The following is a 21,140-nucleotide window of genomic DNA, read 5'->3' as shown; positions in this document are numbered from 1 at the left end:
CTTGTTTTTATTGTTTATACCTCAAGAAAATAATGTATTTATATTTTTGTTTTAACTTTAAAGATTTAGCTAAGCTGTTAAAATAATCCAAAAATTGATATTAAACTTTGAAGAATATCCCTAAGTTTTTCAAGTTAATTATTTTATAAATATCTTCTCTAAGTCCACCTAATTAATTTACAAAAATTTTGAAGATGATGTAGTATTGAACTAAGGAACAAAACTAATTCCATATATGTTTTTCTCTAAGTTGACACATTAGCTAATAATCCAATTATTATTAAAGTAATATTTTAAGTAATACTGGAGCCAGATAATTCCATGAGCTATCAACGTAGTCACTGAAATAAAAGGGAGAAAAATTAATTAATTTGATTTGTATTAGTGATGGAAAGTCAGTTTTAATAAATTTTTAATTATTCACTTTGAATCAGATAAACCATTTTCCTCAGAATAAATGCCAAATTTATTGGTGTACTTTCTTTTCTACTACCAAGACAACATATGCTAATCTCCCTTTTTTACTTTCCCATACCCTGCGATTCCACAAAGATAGTAGTGGGAAGTAATTGTTAGCCTCAAGCATAGAGAAAGCAGGGAAAGTTACAATGTCGAATGGAATTGGATTCTGAAAGCTTTGAAAAATAATAATAGACTAATCTTAAGTGATGGGAGGGGTAGTTCTGTACATTTTAGAAAACTAGCCATATGATGATAATCTAGTATCAGAAATATTAGTAAATGATTAAAGATAGAATAGCTGGGTGCTGGTGGCTTACAACTGTAATCCTAGATACTTGGGAGGCTGAAACTGGGAAGATCACAGTTTAAGGCCAGCCCAGGCAAATAGTTTGCAAGACCCCATCTCCAAAATAACCAGAGCAAAAAGCGGACCGAAGATGCTGCTCAAGTGATAGAATGCCTGTTTTGCAAGCACAAAGCCCTGAGTTCAAACCCCAGTCCCACCAAAAATAAGAGAGAAAGATTACAAGCCAAAGATAGTATAAGAATTTTTAGGAGGCATGTTTAAAGAGTGTAGGTTAAACTATTTTTTGTTTTGTTAACTATTAAACTGTTATTGCCTGTCAACAGCTTTTAACATAGAAAGTCCTAGTAAATGCTGAGTGGTTGATAACAAGGACCTGAGCAGTGATGAATTAAGAAGAATGAATTTGATCATGTGAAAGTAGAATTCACAGGACTTAGAAACTAAATATGAATTGGATGTGGGGGGAGAAACAAAAGGAGTTGAAGATGACTCTGAAGGTCCACCTAGTATGATCAAGAGGATGACAGTGTCAATAGAATAGGGAACATAGTCTTGGGGGAAAATGAGATGACAGCAGGATAACCATGTGGCATGTTCAGCAGGCATTTTGAAATTCAGTGCTTGAACTCATGACAAGTGGAGCTGAAACTAAATATTTGAGGCAGCTTCACAAAGTGACTACTCAAGATTACACAGAAAGCCATTTTTAAACATTACTGCTCTGCTATTTACTGACTTTGATAACATGTTGATAGTTTGCTTAATAGTTTGAAGTAATAATGTATATAAAGCTCTGAATACTTTTAATAATGTGCATAGATGCTATTCTTTTCTCTTCTCTTTGGTGGCAGTTATTTATTAAGAAAGCAGTGTACATACTTACCTAGCAGGGGAGTACCATGATGGTACCTGGTTTTCCCAGGGCGAGGCTTATCCATTGCACTCCGGATGTGCTGACCCTTGTTGTTTCCCCAAATGTGGGAAATGTGACTGCAATTATAATTTGTGGTAGTGGGGAACTGCATTCACGCTCTCCTCTCTAATAAAAAAATTTTTTAAAAAGAGCAGTGTACAGAGAGAAAAGCAGCTACATTTAGGAGAAAAAGTAAGGAACAGACTTCTGCAGGGTTAGGTTACAAATCAAGAGAATAAGCATCAGAGAAGAGCAAGTGATAACAGTTTCAAGGATGTCATCATGTTGGACAGTTAGGAGGTCAGAGAGTTATTTTAGGGCATGGTCCTTTCTTACATTTTTTGGTTTAAAAAATCTTGAAGCAGTGATGACTATGCAGTGATTTCAAAGACCGGAGTAAAAGTATGGCCTTAAGTAGCTAAAAGACCAGATTTAATGGAGTAAACCTTAAAAGGTGGTAATACTTGGGTAGAGTAAAAATAAGGAGGAAAAGATCACCTTGGTTTTTACTAGACTAATGAAACCTTTTGGTTAAATGATGATAAAATAAAGGAGCAGTTTATAGCTGAAAAGAAGAATTAGTGTCAGATTACGGAGACCTTAGGGAATCTTGAAAAATGGGAAAACTGGATTTGGGCTTTTCTTTAATCATGCTTACTGATTTTCAAGTGAGAATTAAATCCCATCTTTATAGTTTGTAGCAAAAAATTAATGCCAAATATGTTTTAAGGCTTTTTGTATGATTATATGTCAGACTTAATTAGATGTTATAATTTTTGTGTAATAAATTAGGCATTTTTCCCTTTCCTTTTAGGTCAGCTTTCTTTCTATGATGCAAACTCAAAACAGTTGCTGTATTCCTTCAAGACAAAGTTTACTCAGCCAGTACTACCTGGTTTCATGGTTAGTACCTAGTTTATATTTTATTTGGTTTGGCAACTTTAAGGAGAATAATCTATGCTTCATTATTTGGGGAAGCAGAGTATCTTTTTTTCCCATTATATTCATCTCCCTTTCTTCAATCCACCCTCTCCAAAATCTGAGATTTTCTGTATGCTTTATTGAAGTCATTATTAATACATAAAAGTACACAAATCATAATCATGAATTTTTATGGGACTACACTCACTTTTGTAACTACCACCTAGACCAAGAAATGGACCATTAAAAGCACCACAGAGGCCTCTATGCCCATTTCCATTCTCTAGGTAACGTTCTCCAAAGAGTAATTACTACCTTGAGTTTTAATACCTTAAATTCATTTTGCTTCCTTTTCAACTCTGTGTAGTTAAGTAGCTCCTACATTTATCTTTTGGCTCAATATTTTGTGTTTGTGACATTTACCCATGTTCCTGTGATTGTAGTTCATTCATTCTCATAGCTGTATATTTTCTGTTACATGATTTACATCACAATTTATGCATTCTGTAGTCAGATATGTGATTGTTTCCATTTGGGGGTTGCATACACACATATATAATTCCAGATATACTCAACTGCAGACTGATTTATATAATAAAAATTCATGTTTCTCCACACAAAATAGTTTTGAATTAACTTCTTTTATCAAGGTTACTGCTACTTGTAATACCTTAATCATTTGCATTTCTCCATAAAGTTGGCCTGCTGTGGGGAGTTCTGGGATCCAGTTAAGGGCACCATTATTTTGGGTAAAACTTTCCTTAATTTGGGGACTACCTCTACAAATGAGTATGGCATATTTCAAGTACAGACTTTGTAGAATGTTTTGTATGTGTGTTCTTCCATTATTAACCCTCACTGTAACCTCACACAGTGAAGAGAAAGTATTCAGGGTATATATGAGTTTAAAATACATAAAAAACTTTTAAACCTCACAATCAATAATAATTTTTATTCTAGGAACTTAAAATCTTAAGCTTAAATCAGTGCTAATAACCAAGACTCCTACTTTTTCACCAAAAAATAAAAGTTATTAGTGAATAAAGATATTGCTCATGGAAAAATACTTAAAAATATCAGAAGGATTTTTTTTCCTTCCTTTGTTTAAACTTTGCCACAAGCCTCTGCTGTATTATGTATTTTTGGATGCTTTTCAATTAGCCAGTCAGGGACAAATTTTTCCCATATGGAACTCACAGAAGTTCTATTTTTCCCAATTCTGAGATACACTTTAATAAAAGGAATTTCATTTTTAATTCAAATACATCTCATGTGTTTATTGTATTTATTTTTAAATTCCAAATAAACTATAATTACACATTTATAAGTACCATACAATGCTTTGGAAAATTATTTTAAACTTATTAAACTTGGTTTTATTTTCCTTCATTGAAGTTTGGGCATTTATAAATAATCATATGAATAATTATACTATAAACATTCACACTTGAGTGTTGTGTGAAAATACTGTTTCGTTTCTCTCAGGTAAATATCTAAGAGTAATAGGTAGCTGGAACACATAAAGATTGTATGCTTAGCTTTATGAGAAACTAACAAAATGTTTTCCAAAGTGGTTATACCATTTTTGCATTACTAACAGCAATATATGAGAGTTTATCACATCCTTGCATTGTTTGGTATTGTCAAGATTTTTCTTGTCCTGATACTGTTTTAGTATGTATGTAGTGGTTGTTTCATTATTCCCACTTTGCTAATGACAAACGATGCTGAGCATCTTTTCATGCACTTATTTGCCATTTGTATAATTTCTTTTTTTTTTTCCTGTGCTGAGGACTGAACTCAGGGCCTTGTACTTGCCAGTGCAAGCGCTCTTCCACTGAGCTAAATCCCCAACCCTGTATAATTTCTTTGATGAAGCAGATGTTAAATTCCTTTGCTCATTTTGTGAGGCAATATTTATTTACTTATTGTTGAATTTTCAGAGTTCTTTATAAACTTGGGCTATAAAACTTTTATTGAATGTGTTTTGTAGATATTCTCCCCAGTTTATAGCTTGCTTTTTCATTTACTAGACATCAAGTAAAGCTTTTCATTTTGATATAAAGTCCAATTTATCTGACTTTTTCTCCTTTATGGGTAAGTCTTTGCCTAACACATGGTCTCAAAGATATTCTTGTGTTTCTCAGTGAAATTTTAGGTTTTATATTTAGATCTGTGATTCACTTTGAATTAATTTTTCTATAAAATAGGGTTCAAGGTTCACTTTTTGCATATGGATATCCAATTCTTTTGCTACTACTTATTGAAAAGTACTACCCTTTCTCCATTAATTTGCTTTTGTACCTTTGTGCTAAACCTAGTAATTTTTTAATGTCAGGATTTTATCATTACGGAGCCTGCTGACTTTGAAATTTTAGGGTGTTTTAATTATATAATTATGAATTTCAGTCAATAGATTCTTTGGTTCAGTACTCCAGTTAGTAGATACTAACTGACAGTGGAAATACTAAACTTCTAGAATTTCCTTTGCTTTAGACTTGTATCTGCTACATATATGGTAGCTGATGATAACTTTAATGGTTCATATTTTCATATTTTAAGTTTTAACTCTGTTCCCAATCTGCTTTGTTTTACTTTGTTGAATAATAGTGCACTGTTTCACAAGCAAAGCTTTTTTTAGAAACTTATTCATATTTGTGATAACTAATAGAACATGGTAATTGACTTGGATATTGTCATTTGCATTTTTCTTAGAAGTCCTTCTTAAAGAATTTTAAATGTTCTTCCTGTTAACAAGAAACCAATGAACTCTGTTAGAAGAGGGACATTAGATTCCTATAGTCAAGGGTGACATCTCATGATCAAAACCTAAAGGAATATATGGAATAAGGAAGTTGGGTATTTTGTGCACTTCCCTTGGTTGTAAAGGTTAGTGTCAGTAATGATGGCCAATATCTTTTGCCTAAATTGAATCCAGTTTAGTCTAAATTTCTTCAGTTCTGAGTTCCCTTTCTTGGGTGTACCTTCAGTGGCTTCTGCTACCATAAAGACTTCTTTTGGCCTCTGTGGTTTTAGAAGAATCCTGAATTTTCCTGCTTCTCCTCAGCACAAATATGAAGGCTGTCATTTTGGTACTTGTTGGTTTTCATGCACCTGCCATTTGGCTTTGAAATAGAAATTTAAGAATCACTGGAAACCTGTTGCCAGGACTTACGCCTCTAATTCTAGCTATGTGGGAGACAGAGATTGTGAAGATTGGGGTTGGAGGTCAGCCCAGGCAGAAAGTTTGGGAGATCCCATCCCATTTCAACCAATAAAAGCTGGGCATAGGGCTAGTGAAGTGACTCAAGTAGTAAAGAACCTGCCTAGCAAGTGTGAGGCTTTGAGTTCAAACCCCAGGACCACAAAAAAAAAAAAAAAAAGCTGGACATGGTGGTACACATCTGTAATCCCAGCTATACAGGAAGCATAAATAGGATCAAAGTCAGGCCAGCCTGGGGTTTAAAAATGTGAGACCCTATTTGAAAAATAATAAAGGGTTAGAGATGTGGATCAAGTGGTACATCTGCCTGGTAAGCTCGAAGCCCTGAGTTCACCACCAAAAGGAAAAAAATTTAAAAGAATCACTGGTGTTTTGATCTGATTTGAAATCTAACAGGGGCTTTGTTTTTGTCTTTTCTTAGGTTTGGTGTGGTGGACTTTCTTTGAGTACTGGAATGCAGGTTCCAAGCGCTGTGAGAACACTTCAGAAAAGTGAAAATGGAATGACTGGCTCAGCTAGCAGTCTGAACAATGTTACTCAGTAATGCTTACTCAGAATATGTTTACCCTCCCTCTTGATTGGGTGGCCTTTTCTGTGCTGTTGCTAATCACAGAAAGTTGTGAGTGGTGGAAATCAGGTTTGCTGTGTCTGCTTTAGGCCTGGAATCTGTTAGCTTATGCATCTAGTATGGAGCATTTATAGGAATCTCCTGTGCAATATCATAGAAGCAAGCAGTTATTGAGCAAGACACTGATGTTTTGAATAGAAAATGGGAAAAAGACAGTGTTTAAGTATTTATATAGAAACTCATTTTTGTGTTTCTTAGATTACCTTGGCTCTTTAGTAGGTTTCATTTAAGCTTAGGACCCGGGCTGCAAAAGCTTTTTAAGGCTTGCCTTCCTTCCTCTCTTAAATCCATCTTTGATAAAATTCCCATTTGAATTTGGCACTAAGTGATTATAATTATTGCTGATTTTAACATTATTATTAGGAATGAAAGTTTATAAATAAAGGGCAGAAAACTATATATTACTCCACTTTTCTTAAGAAGGAAGGATGGGAGATGCCTAAAAAATTCTTTACTATATTCTTTTTAATATGATATGGTTTAAACAACTATTTTGAAAAAAAATCTACCTATCTCTGACTTAATTGGCATATGAGTTTTTCAAAGAACCATTCAGAGGTTATTTTTTCCTCAGTCCTTTTGCTTATATTCATTTGCTTTCTAAAGGAGTGTAATACTTCCAAAAATCAATATGGATACCTTTGCCAAACTTGGGGGAATATGTTGAACAAGACATAAAGCCTGAGGTGATTAAGCAGAAAAATCTATTCTTAAAAAGTTGATTAAAGAGGCTGAGTGCTTACCCTGCCTCTTCCCATGGCTTGTCCTGAGCATGTAATAAATCTTGCTCTGTCCTTAAATAAAAAAAAGTCGATTAAAATTTGTAACGCAAGTCCTTTGAGCCAAACTAAAAGTTGTAATTACAGTATTTTAAGAATTCTCTGAGAATTTTAAAGAAATAAGAATGTGTATTTTTCTTAAATTTTGGAAACTTTTAATCTCTGACTGAGCTTCTTTCATTGTTTTAAGTGTATCTCATGCTGTGACATCTTCCCCCAAAAAGAGATCATTGCTGCTAACATTTGAGTTACTTTCAATATAAGGCCTGTGCAATAGTAATAACTCATTCCCTCTTCAAATTTACTGCTTACCGATTAAGACATTTTGTTCCATTGATGAAACAAATAGACCTAGGGTATTTTTTTCCTCAGAGGACAAATATCTGCATTATTATCTGACAACATGCTGGTAATTTTAAGACTTCTCCAAATAAATATTTTAATTTTTGTTCCTTGTATTTTGGAAAATTTTTGAGTATTCTGATCCCTATAGAAAGGCTATTTCCAGGACCTAAGGAAAAAAGGAATTTCCCTTTCATAGACTCAAACCTGAAAGAAGTAATTTAGTGCAGTTGCTTATGTGAATAGCTACACAGTATATTTTAGCAAAATTACACTGGAAAAGCCAATGTTCTTGTATAGAATTTTTTACTATTATGTCTTACATAATTGTGTCTTGTCAAGAATCCAGTGCCTTCTTCCTCTAAGCATGCTCTTGCTCCCTGCCCCATGCGGTGTCAATTGATATTCAGCCAGACAGCATTACATTATATAGTAGTGAGGGCCTTCTGTTGCAGGGAAGTGGGGAAAAGGAAATACTAGTCAGGGGCTGGAGAAGTGCATATGATTCTTTCTTATGCTCATGACATCATTTGAGAGTTTTCACATAAAATTTTCTAATATTCATTTGGAAAATGTATTAATTTCACTGGGAAATTTTCATTTCTCAGTGGCTTTGTAGTAATAAATATATTCAATAAATTCAGAGTCCAGGTTCTCATTCCAAGTAATACTTGCTATTAAATTTTACTATTAGTACTTCAAAATAAGGATCTGAGGGGTTCCCTCTCTCTGCTTCTTCTTAAAGGTCTCTAAAATTAAAGAACTGTGTGGTATTTTATTTTGTTTTAAGAATTTAATTTTGGCTGGGCACCGGTAGTTCATGTCTGTAATCGTAGCTACTTGGGAGGCTGAGATTGGGATAATCATAGTTTGAGGCCAACCCAGGCAAATAGTTTGTGAGACCCAATCTCCAAACAACCAGAGGAAAATGAACTGGAGGTGTGACTCAAGCAAAAAACCCAAAGTTCAAACCCCAGGTTCCACCAAAAAAAAAAAAAAGAATTTTATTTAAGTTAAGCAGAGAATATTTGTTAAACTTATTTTCAGACTAAAAATAACATAGTGCCTATCTAAAGATAACTGTTAATTTGATCATGATATATGACATTTTCATTGACATTTGTGTTAAAAATATTGAGCTCTTTTGCTCAACTTAATACATTGTAGAAAGTTGGTAAACCCTTTCAAACACTCTTTATTATTTTATTTACCTTTTTGTTTTGACACGTCAAACATGACTGCTTTCTATAAAGGAAATGCATGAGAGGTTGACTGTAATGGCTATTTCACAGGTGTAAAAATTATGTTTTAAAAAAACATGCACTGAGTATTTCATTTCCCTTTAGCAAATGAATTCCAGACCTGTTTTTATTAAACTGGATATAGAAATGAAAGAGCTGCCTTATGCACTTTAGAAAAAGAATTTTTCTACAATTCATTTTGACTCTTTCAGCTGACTATGTCACATACATCTTTAACTTCTGGCAAATATGTATATACTAATCATTTAATCGTTAGTGCACATAGAAATTAAATATACAGTGATTCTTTGAATGTTCCAGGTATAGGTAAATGAATTAGAAGTATTAAGGGCATGTCTGTTTGTAAGTGGGTTTAGTTGATGACATCTGTACCGTTTTGAGTGTTATACAGTTAAACTTGGCCAACTTTGTTCTGCAAATAGTAATTTTTCTCCACGTTATATAAAACATAGTTTTCATTTATTTATTAATTTATGAAATTAAAGCATCAACAGTATCATGTATAATTTGAATTTGGGGGCTGATCCATGGTGGTATAAACAATAAAAGTATTTGTGATGAAATCTTCTAATTAGGCTAAGATATTCTATTTCATGACATCTAGAATGATTAGGTTTTCTCTATATTCTTTCCCATAAAATTGTAGTTATTTATGTATTTTGTTTGTTTTTTAAAAATTTGGAAAGATTTAGAAAAGGCTGTATATGTAAAATTATTATTCCAAAGAGTATTAATTTTAAAAGACAGGATAGACTTCTTACTATGAATTATATGATTCTAGGCTAAAAAAACCTATTTTTAAATCATCATAATTCCTATTTTAACAGCATATTTGTTAGATCAGTCTTCATTCATTGACTAGTTCATACAACAAATATTTTAGTTTCTATGCTATGGCATTCAAACTTTGATTACTTTGTATTCACATTTCCAAAACTAATAAAGATTAATTTACTGTTCACCTCATTCTGCTGCTTTTGAGTTGTGTGATAGAGACTGTATTTAAAAAATGTTTTGCTAATAATTCAGAAGTTTTTAACCATTTGTTGTAGCTTGTAAAAGAGACCTTCAAATTAACTGCATATAATATAGTTCACTTTTATATAGTCACATAAATAGGTCTGAAAAATTTGTTTCTTATTTTTACACTAGATATATTCTTTCAGAGAAAAACTTAATAGTTATCATAAATTTACAAATGTCCAGGTACTCACAGGTTTATTTTTAACAAAATGTATCTTTCAGCACTAAAGTTTAATTATAACACGTCATAAATGTTTTCTTCATCATCACAGCAAGATTACCTCATGTTCAGTAGTTTTAGTTTTGTGTATCATGTAGTATTCATATTCTGAAATTATAATTCTGATGCCATATATGATAGCTTTGTTACCTGGAATATATGATTAACCTAAATACTTTAATGATTTTGAATTAGAGTTTAAGCAGATCACTTTTGGTATCTGTGATTTTTTATTGAAAGACATTGTTGGACACACCATATAAAAGGCTCCTGTTGGCTTAGTAAATAAATACCAGAAATTGCCATGGTACTTAGACCATCAAATTATTAAACAAAAGAGTATTTGTTATTTCTAGGTCAGTATAGGGTACTGATTCTTAATGATTTAAGGTATGTTTATTTAAATTAATATGTTTTCTTGATATAGTACCTAGTCAATCTCAGTTGTTCCTTAGGAATAAAAACAGGATTTTGCAGTATGTAGGCAGAAGGTAGGTGAGTGTGTTTGCTTTGGTTTGAAGCTTAAATTTGGACTACTTTTTAAATAAGTCAAATTGTTAAAGTGATTGGCAAAAGGCAGTTTTATTAATACTGGAACTTTTTGGAGAGCACAGGACTATGAGGAGAATCCATCTTTTTTTTAAAAGACATTTCCAATATCTCTAAGGTACCAAAGCACCGAGTCTAATTCACCTTTTAAGGGAGACTCCTTAAAATCAAATTTATAACTAAGTCATACTAAAGATATATAATAGCTGAAGTTTTGGAGTAATTTATATTAAAAGCCACTAGTCTTTAAAAATGTCTGTGTATGAAATAAAAAAGATTTGGGCATCATTCCTTTTAAAGTATTTAAATTACCATAGCTTTACTGTATACTAGATCTATGACCTTTGTGTAAATCATCCATCACCTTTGGGCCTCTGTTGCCTTACTTAAAATACTTGTAACTTATTCCACCTACCTCACAGGGCTGTTGTGAGGACTAAAATGAGATGGAGTGTGTGAAATTACAGCTTCAACAACTGTAAAGTCCTATTTGTAAACGTAAGGTGTTATTTTTAGTTGCTGATGGATCTAAGTGTTTGGATACTTCTAAATGCCATTTATTTTGATAAAGCATGTTCTTAAAGTGGTATCATCAGTGATTTAAAATGTAATTCTAAAAATGAAACCTCCTGTATTAAAATGCCCTTTAATATTAATTTACATTGTGCATGACTTGTGGTCTTTTTATATTTTCTCATCAATTTCAAGAATTTCTAGAGCTGTAAAAGATCGCCCACAGCATTAAAGCTTGAGTGTAGAATAGCATAAATAAACAGATTAATTAAGCTACTTTTCCATCCAGGAATTTGCACTTTCAATTTAAGACTGTTTAGTGCCACATGCAAAGAGTGAATTTGGCCTAAATTTTTCCAGACTACCAAATGATTCAGCAGTTGTTGTCACTGGGTAAAATGATAATAAGGTATGCCTACTGAGCATTTGACAATGTTGTTGCCTTGTCTTTAAAAGAAAATAAAATGAAGCATTTCAAAACCTTCTAGGTTAACATATATCATTTAGTACCTCTCTTGATATATCTGTTGTTTTATGTTGGATTTATTTATTTTGGGTTTACAAGTTATCTTAATCTACAGATTTTGGTATGTATTATCTGGATATGATTTTACTATGCAGTTATAATAAAAATCCTAATTCCTCAGGTTTAACCTTTAAGCTATGGACAAGACCATTAATAAACTACTTCTGATATACCAAGTGCTGCAAAATAGTTTTTTAATGAGCACATTGCCTCACTTTTCTGAGAAACAATATGGAGCTTTTAAAATGGTTTTTTACTTTAAAATAGGGTATTCAAAATGGAGTAACTTGTATATTGAAATGATTGTATGTTCTGTATAGAATGCCCCAGTTAACCTGTATTATTTATACACCTGTATTATCTCATTGAAAAATTAAACTTTTTTCCTTGCTTTCTTTTGCTTCAGTGCTTAATATTCATCAACTTTTATTTAAAGATCTACAATGTGTTGTTGGGAATGAGAATATTTAAAAATTCATGGTACTTTTTGCCCAAGACATTATTAGAGCAGTGCTATTTAACAGAATTACATGAAATGATGGAAAGTTCTGTATTTGTCCTGTCTAATATGGTAGCCTCTAACCACAGGCAGCTACTGTGACAAATGTACTGAACAACTATATTTTTAATTTTAATTTAATTAAACACAAAGTAGTACATGTTGCTGGTAGCAACTGTTTTGCATAGTATAGCTCTAGAAGCTGTACTATGAACAAAAATGAAACCTGCTGTATATAACTAATTAGGAATTTCTATCTTTAAAGTCTGTCACATCTTGGGTTGCATTTTGGTAGATGGTAACTAAGAGTCAGAATCAGAGCCTAAATAAACCTGTTTAAAAATTAGTATTCTAATTTGAAGCAAGTTTAGGAGAAAAAAGAATATCAACCAATGACTAAGTGAGATTGTATCTCTCATTTCTGAGATCTTTTTCACCAGAGAAGGATGAAAGGAAACTGGATAATCTTGTGTTATGGGAAGAGGAATGTGACAAAGGTACTGGGAAAGGAGTACCCTTATATAGAAGGACTAGGTAAGGGTGCAACTTTTCTGGAGAATAATTTAACAATGTCAAGATTTTAAATCCACATAACCTTGAAAAGTTAATTCCTTTTCTAAGTATTTCTTTTACATATAAATTCACAAATAAGCCAACATTCACTATAGTATTACAATAGTAAAATAAAAGCAATCTGACTACTAATTGAAGAAAGACAAATCTGGATGACCCTGGAGGCAAATATCTTTTCCTTTTGTGGTTGTTAGGCAAAGAACTGGCCTGACAGCTCTGAGCTACCTCAATAAATGAATATACAACCAGAATTTTGAAGGTTCACTTTATAACTTGCTGCATCAGCAAGCTACCGTTGTCATGTAGTGGGGTGGATACATTCTATACACACACACATACACACACACACAAAGGAAATGTTATAAATATAGGCCTGTTCCCAGCTATTCAGGAGGTGGGTATCAGGAGTATCAAGGTTTGAGGCCAGTCCAGGCAAAAAGAGATCCCATCTCAACTAACAAGCTGGGTGTGGTAGTGTGTGTTTGTGGTCCCAGGTAAGCAGAAGGCATAGGTAACTGCCTCAGGCAAGAAATGAAACATCCTCTCTGAAAAATATCTCCAAGCAAAAAAAGGGCTGGGGGCATGGCTCAGGGGCCACAGCACCTAACTAGTAAGCAAGTTTCTGAGTTCAAACCTCAGTACCACCAATAAAAAAACAATTGTGGGAGTTGGTGTCCTCAATTGGAGCTTTTTCGGTGGTATGCCAGCCCTGGCTGGGATCTCTGTAGGACAAGAGCTTGGGAAATCAGGTGCATTTCTACTTTTCTGTCCAATTTTTCCTTATTTATACTACATGGTAATAATAGTATATTTATGCCAATTATGGACAAGGTCACCACAAGAGAGACTGATTATGGGGCTTCCATGTAACCCTTCACAGCTAGTAAAATATTTGTTATCAATGAAAGGACATTTTATTTGGTGGTTAGGTCCTAGCTTCTTAGACTTAAAATGTCAGGCTTGGTATCTATTACTGTTGCTCCAAAACCCACTTGCATGCACACACCTGAGTGACTTTTGAAAGATGGATGCTTTACTTGTAAAAGAGGCTGTTTTTACTCATCTTTGTACCCTGTTTCCAACCCAATTAAACATACTGATTTTTACAGTGAGCTGGTCTCAACAGCTGAACCTCTGGTATGCTTGAGCAGTATTTTTGTCATCAGTAGACTTGTATGTTTACCTTGTTAGCTGTTTGTTCCTAAGTCTGTTTATGCCAGTGGCAGTCATTGTTATATAATTTAAATATATGAACCAGTGGGAAGAAGGTGTAAAGTTACTTATAAGAAAAGTGAGAAACTTTAGAGATAAAGAGCTTAAAAAAAGTTGCTGACAGGTTATATCCAACATAATTATAAATGATAGAGGAAAATTACACCCCCAGAAAATCAGGACCTCAAATTCAAGTTCCTTCCTTTGTATCTTTAAGAAAAACTATGAGCTCCAAACTTAAAAAACCTAGCTCAAATCAAAAGATTGTCTAGAGTAATCCTCTACTTTAACTACCTTTTTATAGGTTGGTAGAGAATGAGATTTGCTATATACTTGAAAAGTACTCACTTCTAAAAAAGACTGGTAATTTTTTTCTTTTCTAGTTACTTTTGTAATTTTGAAAAAGACAGAAAAGTAGAGTGGGCTCACTTCTGTAATCCTAGCTACTTGGGAGGCAAAGATTTGGAGGATCATGGTTCCAAACCAGCCAGCAGCAAATAGTTCTCAAGACCCTATTCTCAAAAAAATCCATACATAAAAAGGGCTAGCAGAGTGGCTGAAGCCATAAGAGTGCCTGCCTAGCAAGTGTGAGGCCCTCAATTCAAACCCCGGTGCTGCCAAAAATAAAAAGCATGATCAGTTTATGCTCATCACTTAGATTTATCAGTTAACTATTTGCCATATTTGTGTTGCCTGTTTTTTTAGATTTCACCTGCAAGTACTGCAGTATGCCTGAATGATGACTTAAAAAAAAAAAAACAAAACAGCCACATTCCATTAAAATTTTTAGAAAAAATAGTAAATCTTTACTATCGTCTAATGTCTCAGTCCATACTAACATTTCGGTTATTTCAAATTATCCTTTTATGGTTGGCTTACTCATATTAGGATCCAGACATGTTGCATTTGATTAAGTTTCTGATTTTGTAGTAGTGTTCCCCTTAAATGTTTTTAAATGACATTGATATCAGAAACTGGGATGTTGGTTTTGTAGAATGTACTACAATCTGAAATTAGCTGATTGCTTCGCTATACCCTGTGCTAGAGATCAAGAGTTTTGATTAAATGCAACTTCATGAGCAATACTGACAGCAGCTATCTCCCACTCTATGCCCGGTCTTAACTAATGCTGCCCAAACCGCAAGTCAGGGAGCTATTCTGAATCCCATTCTGCTTGGCACATGCACCGAAAAACTTATTCGCTGTTCATCTGACGATTACATGAAGCTGTTATTCTGGATTGTGTCTGGCGAACTCTCACACTTGGGGCAAACAGCTCAGCTGGTGTCTCTTCAATTCATCGTCCACTGAAAGGTTTTCCTAAAATCTCAGGTTGCCTCGTGCTCTTCTGTACTTATTAGGTAAGCAACGGATGAAAGAGCTTTGGCTAACTGACTAGAAAAAAAAAAAAGGATTAACTTGGGGAGGTGCAGTAGCAAGAGCTGTAGACAAGCTGAGACTAGGTCCGGACCAGGAACATCAGCACCATCCGGGCCAGTGTCCGCGGCTCTGCACTTGACGGCCGCTTTTGCGGCAGTTGCTGTGACTGCCGTAAAGCAGAGTTGCCGCCGCCGCCGCCGCGCTCTGTGATTGGACTTCGGCCGGCGCCTTCTGACGGGTCTCGCCAGAAGCTCGGGTGACCTCACCAGGCGTCTCCCAGTCTTCTGGGCACCCAGGCTCGGTAGCTCCCAGGCCCTGGCCAGTTCTTCCCACGCTCCCGGGCGTATCAGCAGGTAACAGCCTCATCCTGAGACAAATGGAGGTTTGTAGGGTGATTGAGACGCCTACAGGAAGCGGATTAGGATAGGGACATTTGAGCGAGTCATCTGCATGCACCGGAGGAATGAGCTCGCGGGGAGGCCAGGCCGGAATGTGACGCCAGCTAAGGTTGGGTCCCAGCGGGGGAGGACTTGATGCCTGCGAGGAAGGGAGAAGTTCTGTGGGCAGTAGGGAGCTGCAGCCGCTTTACAGAGAAGGCGCTTCCCCGGGCTCAGCTTCCCATCCTTTCGGAGGAGAATACTGAGCACCCCTTTGTGTGTTACAGATAAGGTCACACTGCGAGCCTTGGTAAATAAAGTTCCATATGGCTTTGGGGCCTGCCTTTCGTTTGCATTGTCACTTGGGAGAGGACGGGAAAGATGGGATATGCATAGACGTGACTGTTAGACGCTTTGCCTAGGAGCCAGAGAAACAAACGCGGATTTCATCCCCATCGCCCATTTCTCAAGAAGCATGAGACAAGCCGCTGTTCTTTGGACCCGTTTTGTTTTCTCAGGTGTAAAAAGAGGACCTAAATGATAGTCCAGACTTTTTGTCTTTTGAAGATTTCCAGTGACTAAAAATCAACCTATGAACAAATATTCAAGTGAGAGATAGAGCAGTAGTTTAGGAATTGGGAAAAGAGGGGATCCCAGAAGAAAAGGCTGTGATTGAATTGAGCTGGACTCTGAGGAGGAATAGGGGTTTTTTTTTTTTTTCATTTTTCTTTTATTATTCATATGTGCATACAAAGCTTGGTTCATTTCTCCCCCCTGCCCCCACCCCCTCCCTTACCACCCACTCCGCCCCCTCCCTCTCCCCCCCCAATACCCAGCAGAAACTATTTTGCCCTTATTTCTAATTTTGTTGTAGGGAGAGTATAAGCAATAATAGGAAGGAACAAGGGTTTTTGCTGGTTGAGATAAGGATAGCTATATAGGGCATTGACTCACATTGATTTCCTGTGCGTGGGTGTTACCTTCTAGGTTAATTCTTTTTGATCTAACCTTTTCTCTAGTACCTGTTCAGGAATAGGGTTTGAATGGTTAGGAACCATCTCTGGGCGAGCATCATGTATAAAGATATAAACATTAGTGATAGCATTCATATTTTAGTGTCTATTTGTAGGGATATATTTAGTGAGAGTAGATGATTTGAGGATAGAAATGAATGGTAAAGGGACTCTAAGTGGAAGGAAAGTGCAATGCTGTAAGAGGGAAGAAAATGAGGGAAATGTCAGAACAGGACTTGATTTCTGGATCTACATGGTTGATACTTTGAACATGGTTTTGACAAAAAAGAAAAAGGGAATTCTACTGAATTCCAACATATGATAGTGTGGGGGGAGTAAAACAATTCAGGCTATAGCTCTGGTGTTGTTGAAAAGTCTGTAAGGATGGAGAGCTTTCTTCTGGAGGAGGAAAGGAAGATAGCTCATTTTGAACTTTAAATTTGAGATGTAAGAAATAGAGTTGAAAATACAGGCAGTGAGAACACAGACTGAAATTTAAATGGTAAGTTTTCTTTTTGAGGTGAGAGTTAAAAATCTTTAGAATGGGTTTGCTTTGAGGAGAGATTGTAGGAAGAGGAACTTACAGGATGTACCCACAGATACGAGGCTAGAAAGAAATTGTTGAAGGAGGCATATAGATCTTGGATCTAAGAGTAAGGACTCCTTTTAGAAAACAATATAGTCATAGATTATAGGTAGCCAATTGTTACTGAAATTATTAATAATTTACAACAAATATTAAGCACCACTTTGGAACTCTAGCAGAATATAATTCAAATAGATAAAAATTTCCACTGCCTGTATGATTGTCTACACAGAAGCAATATCATTTACATATTTATCAACAAATATGTTTTTCAGTTACTATGTGTGACACACACCTGTCATCCCAACTACATGGGAGACATAAGTTGGAGCATTTTAGCCCAGGCAAAAGCAAAAATGCTGATATGCTACCTGAAAAATAACTAAAGCAAAAAAGGCTGGGGCATGATTCAAGTGGTAGGGCACCTGCCTAGCAAGCACAAGGCCCTGAGTTTAATGTATAGATCACTACTTTTCAAAGCTTAATATACATATCGATCACCTGAGGATTTTTGCTAAAATGTACACTATGAATCTGTTGATATGCGGTGAGACCTGAAAATTCTGTGTTTCTAACAAGTTCCAATATGATAAAATTTCTGTATTTCTAACAAGTTCCAACGTGATGCTGATATTGGTGGTCTGAGGGCCATGCTTTTATGTGACAAGGATCTAGATCATGACTAGCAAATGTGGCAGTTATTAAGCCACTTATTGTCTGTCATATGCTTTTCTTAAGATGAAAAATTTGCATTTGTTATTTATGCTCATTATAAGTATATTGGGGTAATTTAGAAAACCTTAAAAAACAATATAAAAGTAATCCCTGATTCCACCTGAAAACAATCATTGTTAAATTGGGGAACACCCATCTAGATTATATATGTATATATATTTGGTCTTTAAATGTTACGCTATATCCTTAATATACTCTGAACCCTGTGTCTGATTCTAGTAATCTTATAGTTTTACCCAATACCCAAATGTCCTCATAAAACAGTTAAGTACTTGCATTTTGAAAGGAAGATTTTACATACTTAAAAGTAGCTTGATTTAACATTATTCTGTAACTCCAAAAATGAGAAGATGTTAGCATAATTAAGGTTTATAACATGTGGGCTATTGTAAATGAATATTTGTTAATTGAGCTGTAGGATGAGAGAAGAATTTTTAAAGTTTTTTAATGAAAAAATTAATTGTATTCACATAAGACAAACAATAATGAAAAAGAAAAGTCCCTATACTCCTTCCAGCCTAAAGACAATCCCACCTATCTTTACTTCCTTTCTGATCCAACCCCTCTTACCTAGGTCTTTGATTGCAGACAGTCTTTTCAAAACATCCTTATAGCATAGTCATTCAAAAAGGAGTCAAGATTTATGATTTTTCTGGAGTGTCAAACAGAGACTATTTTTTAAAAAATCTATTCTTAAGTTTCAGCATGTTGAGGTAGAGGTTATGTTGCTCTCCCTATGTTACTTTTAAATGCTTGAGACTTGGAACTAGGTTATAGGCTTTAAACTCAAAGACATTTTTCATATTCTGTTTTATGATAGCCCAGAGAACCTTCCTTTAAATAGTTTTATGCACTTGAGCATTGTGTGTTGTATTAGTATATTTAGCATGCTTGCTATTACTTGATATTAATTCAGCCAGTTTTAGGCTAGTGGGGGACATGAGTCATGCACACTAGTGGCTATAATTCAAATAGAAAGTAGTAAAAACCTTAAAAGTTAGTTGCCTTTTATGCTTTCTAGTGCTTGTGCTTCACCCTTCATAGCAATTATAATGTATTATTATTGTCTCTAGTTATCTCTAATTGAGTCTACACAAAATAGACTAGTGAGTCTTAATAAATGTGGAAGTCATAAGAGATGGGGCTTATGCATTTTGGAAAACTTCCTATCCTTTTTAGGTACATCACACCCTCCACCACCATCACTACTGCCTTTCCTCTTTTGAAAGCTCCCATGCACATCCTTAAACTCTCAGAAGATAGAGAACCATGTCATACCATTTTATCTCCTGTGCTTAGCATTGTGTGAGTGTGTGTTGAGGGGGCAGGGAATCTATAAGTACACAAAAACTGTTTCTTGTAAGAAGGTAAAACTTCCTTTAAAAGTAAGAATAATCACTTCTGACTTTGGAAGAGGATTGAAGACTATTTAAAAAAGGTACTTTGAGAGGCCCTATGAAAAGGACTGTTGTAATTGGATTTATGGAAGTGGATGAGAACATTTCAGAAAAGAAAGTAGTAATGAGCAACAACACAGACACAGGAAAGCATGGGACATGTTCCAGGAGTACTTGAGCAAAAACTGTAAGTGTGAATTGGGAAAAAGGTTAGTAAGTTTGCCTGTATTCAGTCAAATTGTGAATACCCCCATATGGAACTTTATATGTAGGTGGTAGGAGACCATTGAAAAATTTTGGTTGTGGCATATGTTGATACACTTGTCAGCAACTTGCTTCATCTGTTAGTGTGTAAGAAGAACTATGGTTAAAGAAAAAGTGGAGACAGGGACATCAGTTACAATTAAAACATTAAGTGCAATTAAGGTCTAATTAGGATGACAGTGAAGGAAAAAAAAGGAAGATAATGCCAGAGACATTGTAGGTTATATCAACAAGCTTTGACCTCTTTTTAGAAATATCGTATTACTCATTTTTAAGTGGTTACTATCTTAATGAAAAGACAGTGTGATAGTACAAAGGAACTTGTAGACAGCGCTCTACCATTTGAGCAACACCTCCAGCCCAACAAGAAACATTTGACAAGTAATATTCCTCCTTGGTCACTGAATTACCTGGGCACTTAATAAAGTTAATTGGCCATCATCTTGATAAAAATATAAACTATTGATAATATGTTTTAGAGTTCTTTTTTCATATAAGAACCATGAACTAGAGATGTGTCCCCCCAAAAAGAACAGGATATTAATTTGGACTTTGTCTGTAGTAGTTTATAGAGGCCACTTAGTAGTTGGGCTTAGAAAAAGCTGAGTTATAGCACAATCTAATTACCACTAAATTATCAGGGAAACTAAAATATGACCTCAAAGCCAGACTGTCATTTGACAACTGTCTTTGAACAATACAAAAACTCAAGGTAAGTAGTAACTTAAATTCTTTTTGATAAACTACAAGAAGATAAAAATCAGTCACCCATAAATGATCAGAGATTATCAGCAATGGAATTGGCTAAGAACATTGTAGGAATAAGAATAAAGTAACAGATTCATCATTATGGAACAGAATAGAGCTATAACAAAGAAGAAATAACTAGTAACAGGATTAAAAGAGAAAAGAAGGCAGAAAGTGACATAAATATGCCACTTTCTTATTTTGTAACTGGAGAACAAAAGATATGCAAAGCCTGGACATCAAATAGTAGAGGTGTGAGTATATTTGAAGGAATAATGGTAAACACTAGAAGACCTAAATATAACATTTAAGCAAAACCAAATATTAGAGAAGAGATAGGAAGACGTATGTCTCTATTTAATTTCTTATTCTAAAGAAATAATCAGCAATGGGACCAAAGATGAACGAACAAAAATGTTTATCATGGCATTCTTTACACTTAAAGATACTGAGAACATGCTTGGGATATTTATGAAAACTTACAACATTCTAAATCATGCACACAAAAACCCTCAGAAAACAATGAAGAGCTATCATACTGACTATATTCCTTGACTGAAACTTTTGAAGTTTTCTCTGTGTTCTCAGTATGGTGAGCAGCGTCTCTAGGAACCTGGAGGAAATGCATGAGGTCCCAAGCTAGGTCTTCTGAATAGGAAACTTTGGAGAAGACCCTCTTCTAATCCCCC

The 21,140-nt window shown here is 34.8% G+C and overlaps 2 protein-coding genes and 1 non-coding gene across 12 annotated transcripts in view; all 3 read left to right on the top strand.

The window, feature by feature from the left end:
• Positions 1-8,577, top strand: part of Fsd1l (fibronectin type III and SPRY domain containing 1 like) — a 73,917-nt gene extending 65,340 nt beyond the window's left edge. For all 7 annotated transcript variants that reach the window (XM_074051332.1, XM_074051331.1, XM_074051330.1 and 4 more), the window contains 2 exons: positions 2,497-2,585; positions 6,248-8,577. In XM_074051332.1, coding sequence (XP_073907433.1) covers positions 2,497-2,585; positions 6,248-6,370 — 212 coding nt within the window. In that variant the 3' untranslated portion in view covers positions 6,371-8,577. The remainder of the gene's footprint in view (positions 1-2,496; positions 2,586-6,247) is intronic.
• On the top strand, positions 1,645-1,809 carry LOC141415855 (U1 spliceosomal RNA). Its single transcript, XR_012440811.1, has one exon. It is a non-coding gene; the product is annotated as a U1 spliceosomal RNA (small nuclear RNA).
• A 6,976-nt stretch (positions 8,578-15,553) lies between the features above and the next one.
• Positions 15,554-21,140, top strand: part of Fktn (fukutin) — a 60,821-nt gene continuing 55,234 nt past the window's right edge. The window contains exon 1 of one of the 4 annotated variants that reach the window (XM_074051326.1): positions 15,554-15,685. Coding sequence is in view for 1 of the 4 variants with exons in the window: in XM_074051325.1 (XP_073907426.1) it covers positions 15,783-15,839 (57 nt within the window). In the remaining 3 variants the exon portion in view is untranslated. The other 3 variants (XM_074051327.1, XM_074051325.1, XM_074051328.1) reach the window with 3 other exon arrangements.

The sequence above is a fragment of the Castor canadensis genome, chromosome 13 (genome assembly GCF_047511655.1).
Source record: "Castor canadensis chromosome 13, mCasCan1.hap1v2, whole genome shotgun sequence".
Lineage (NCBI taxonomy): Eukaryota > Metazoa > Chordata > Mammalia > Rodentia > Castoridae > Castor > Castor canadensis.
This window is presented reverse-complemented; position numbering and strand designations above follow the sequence as displayed.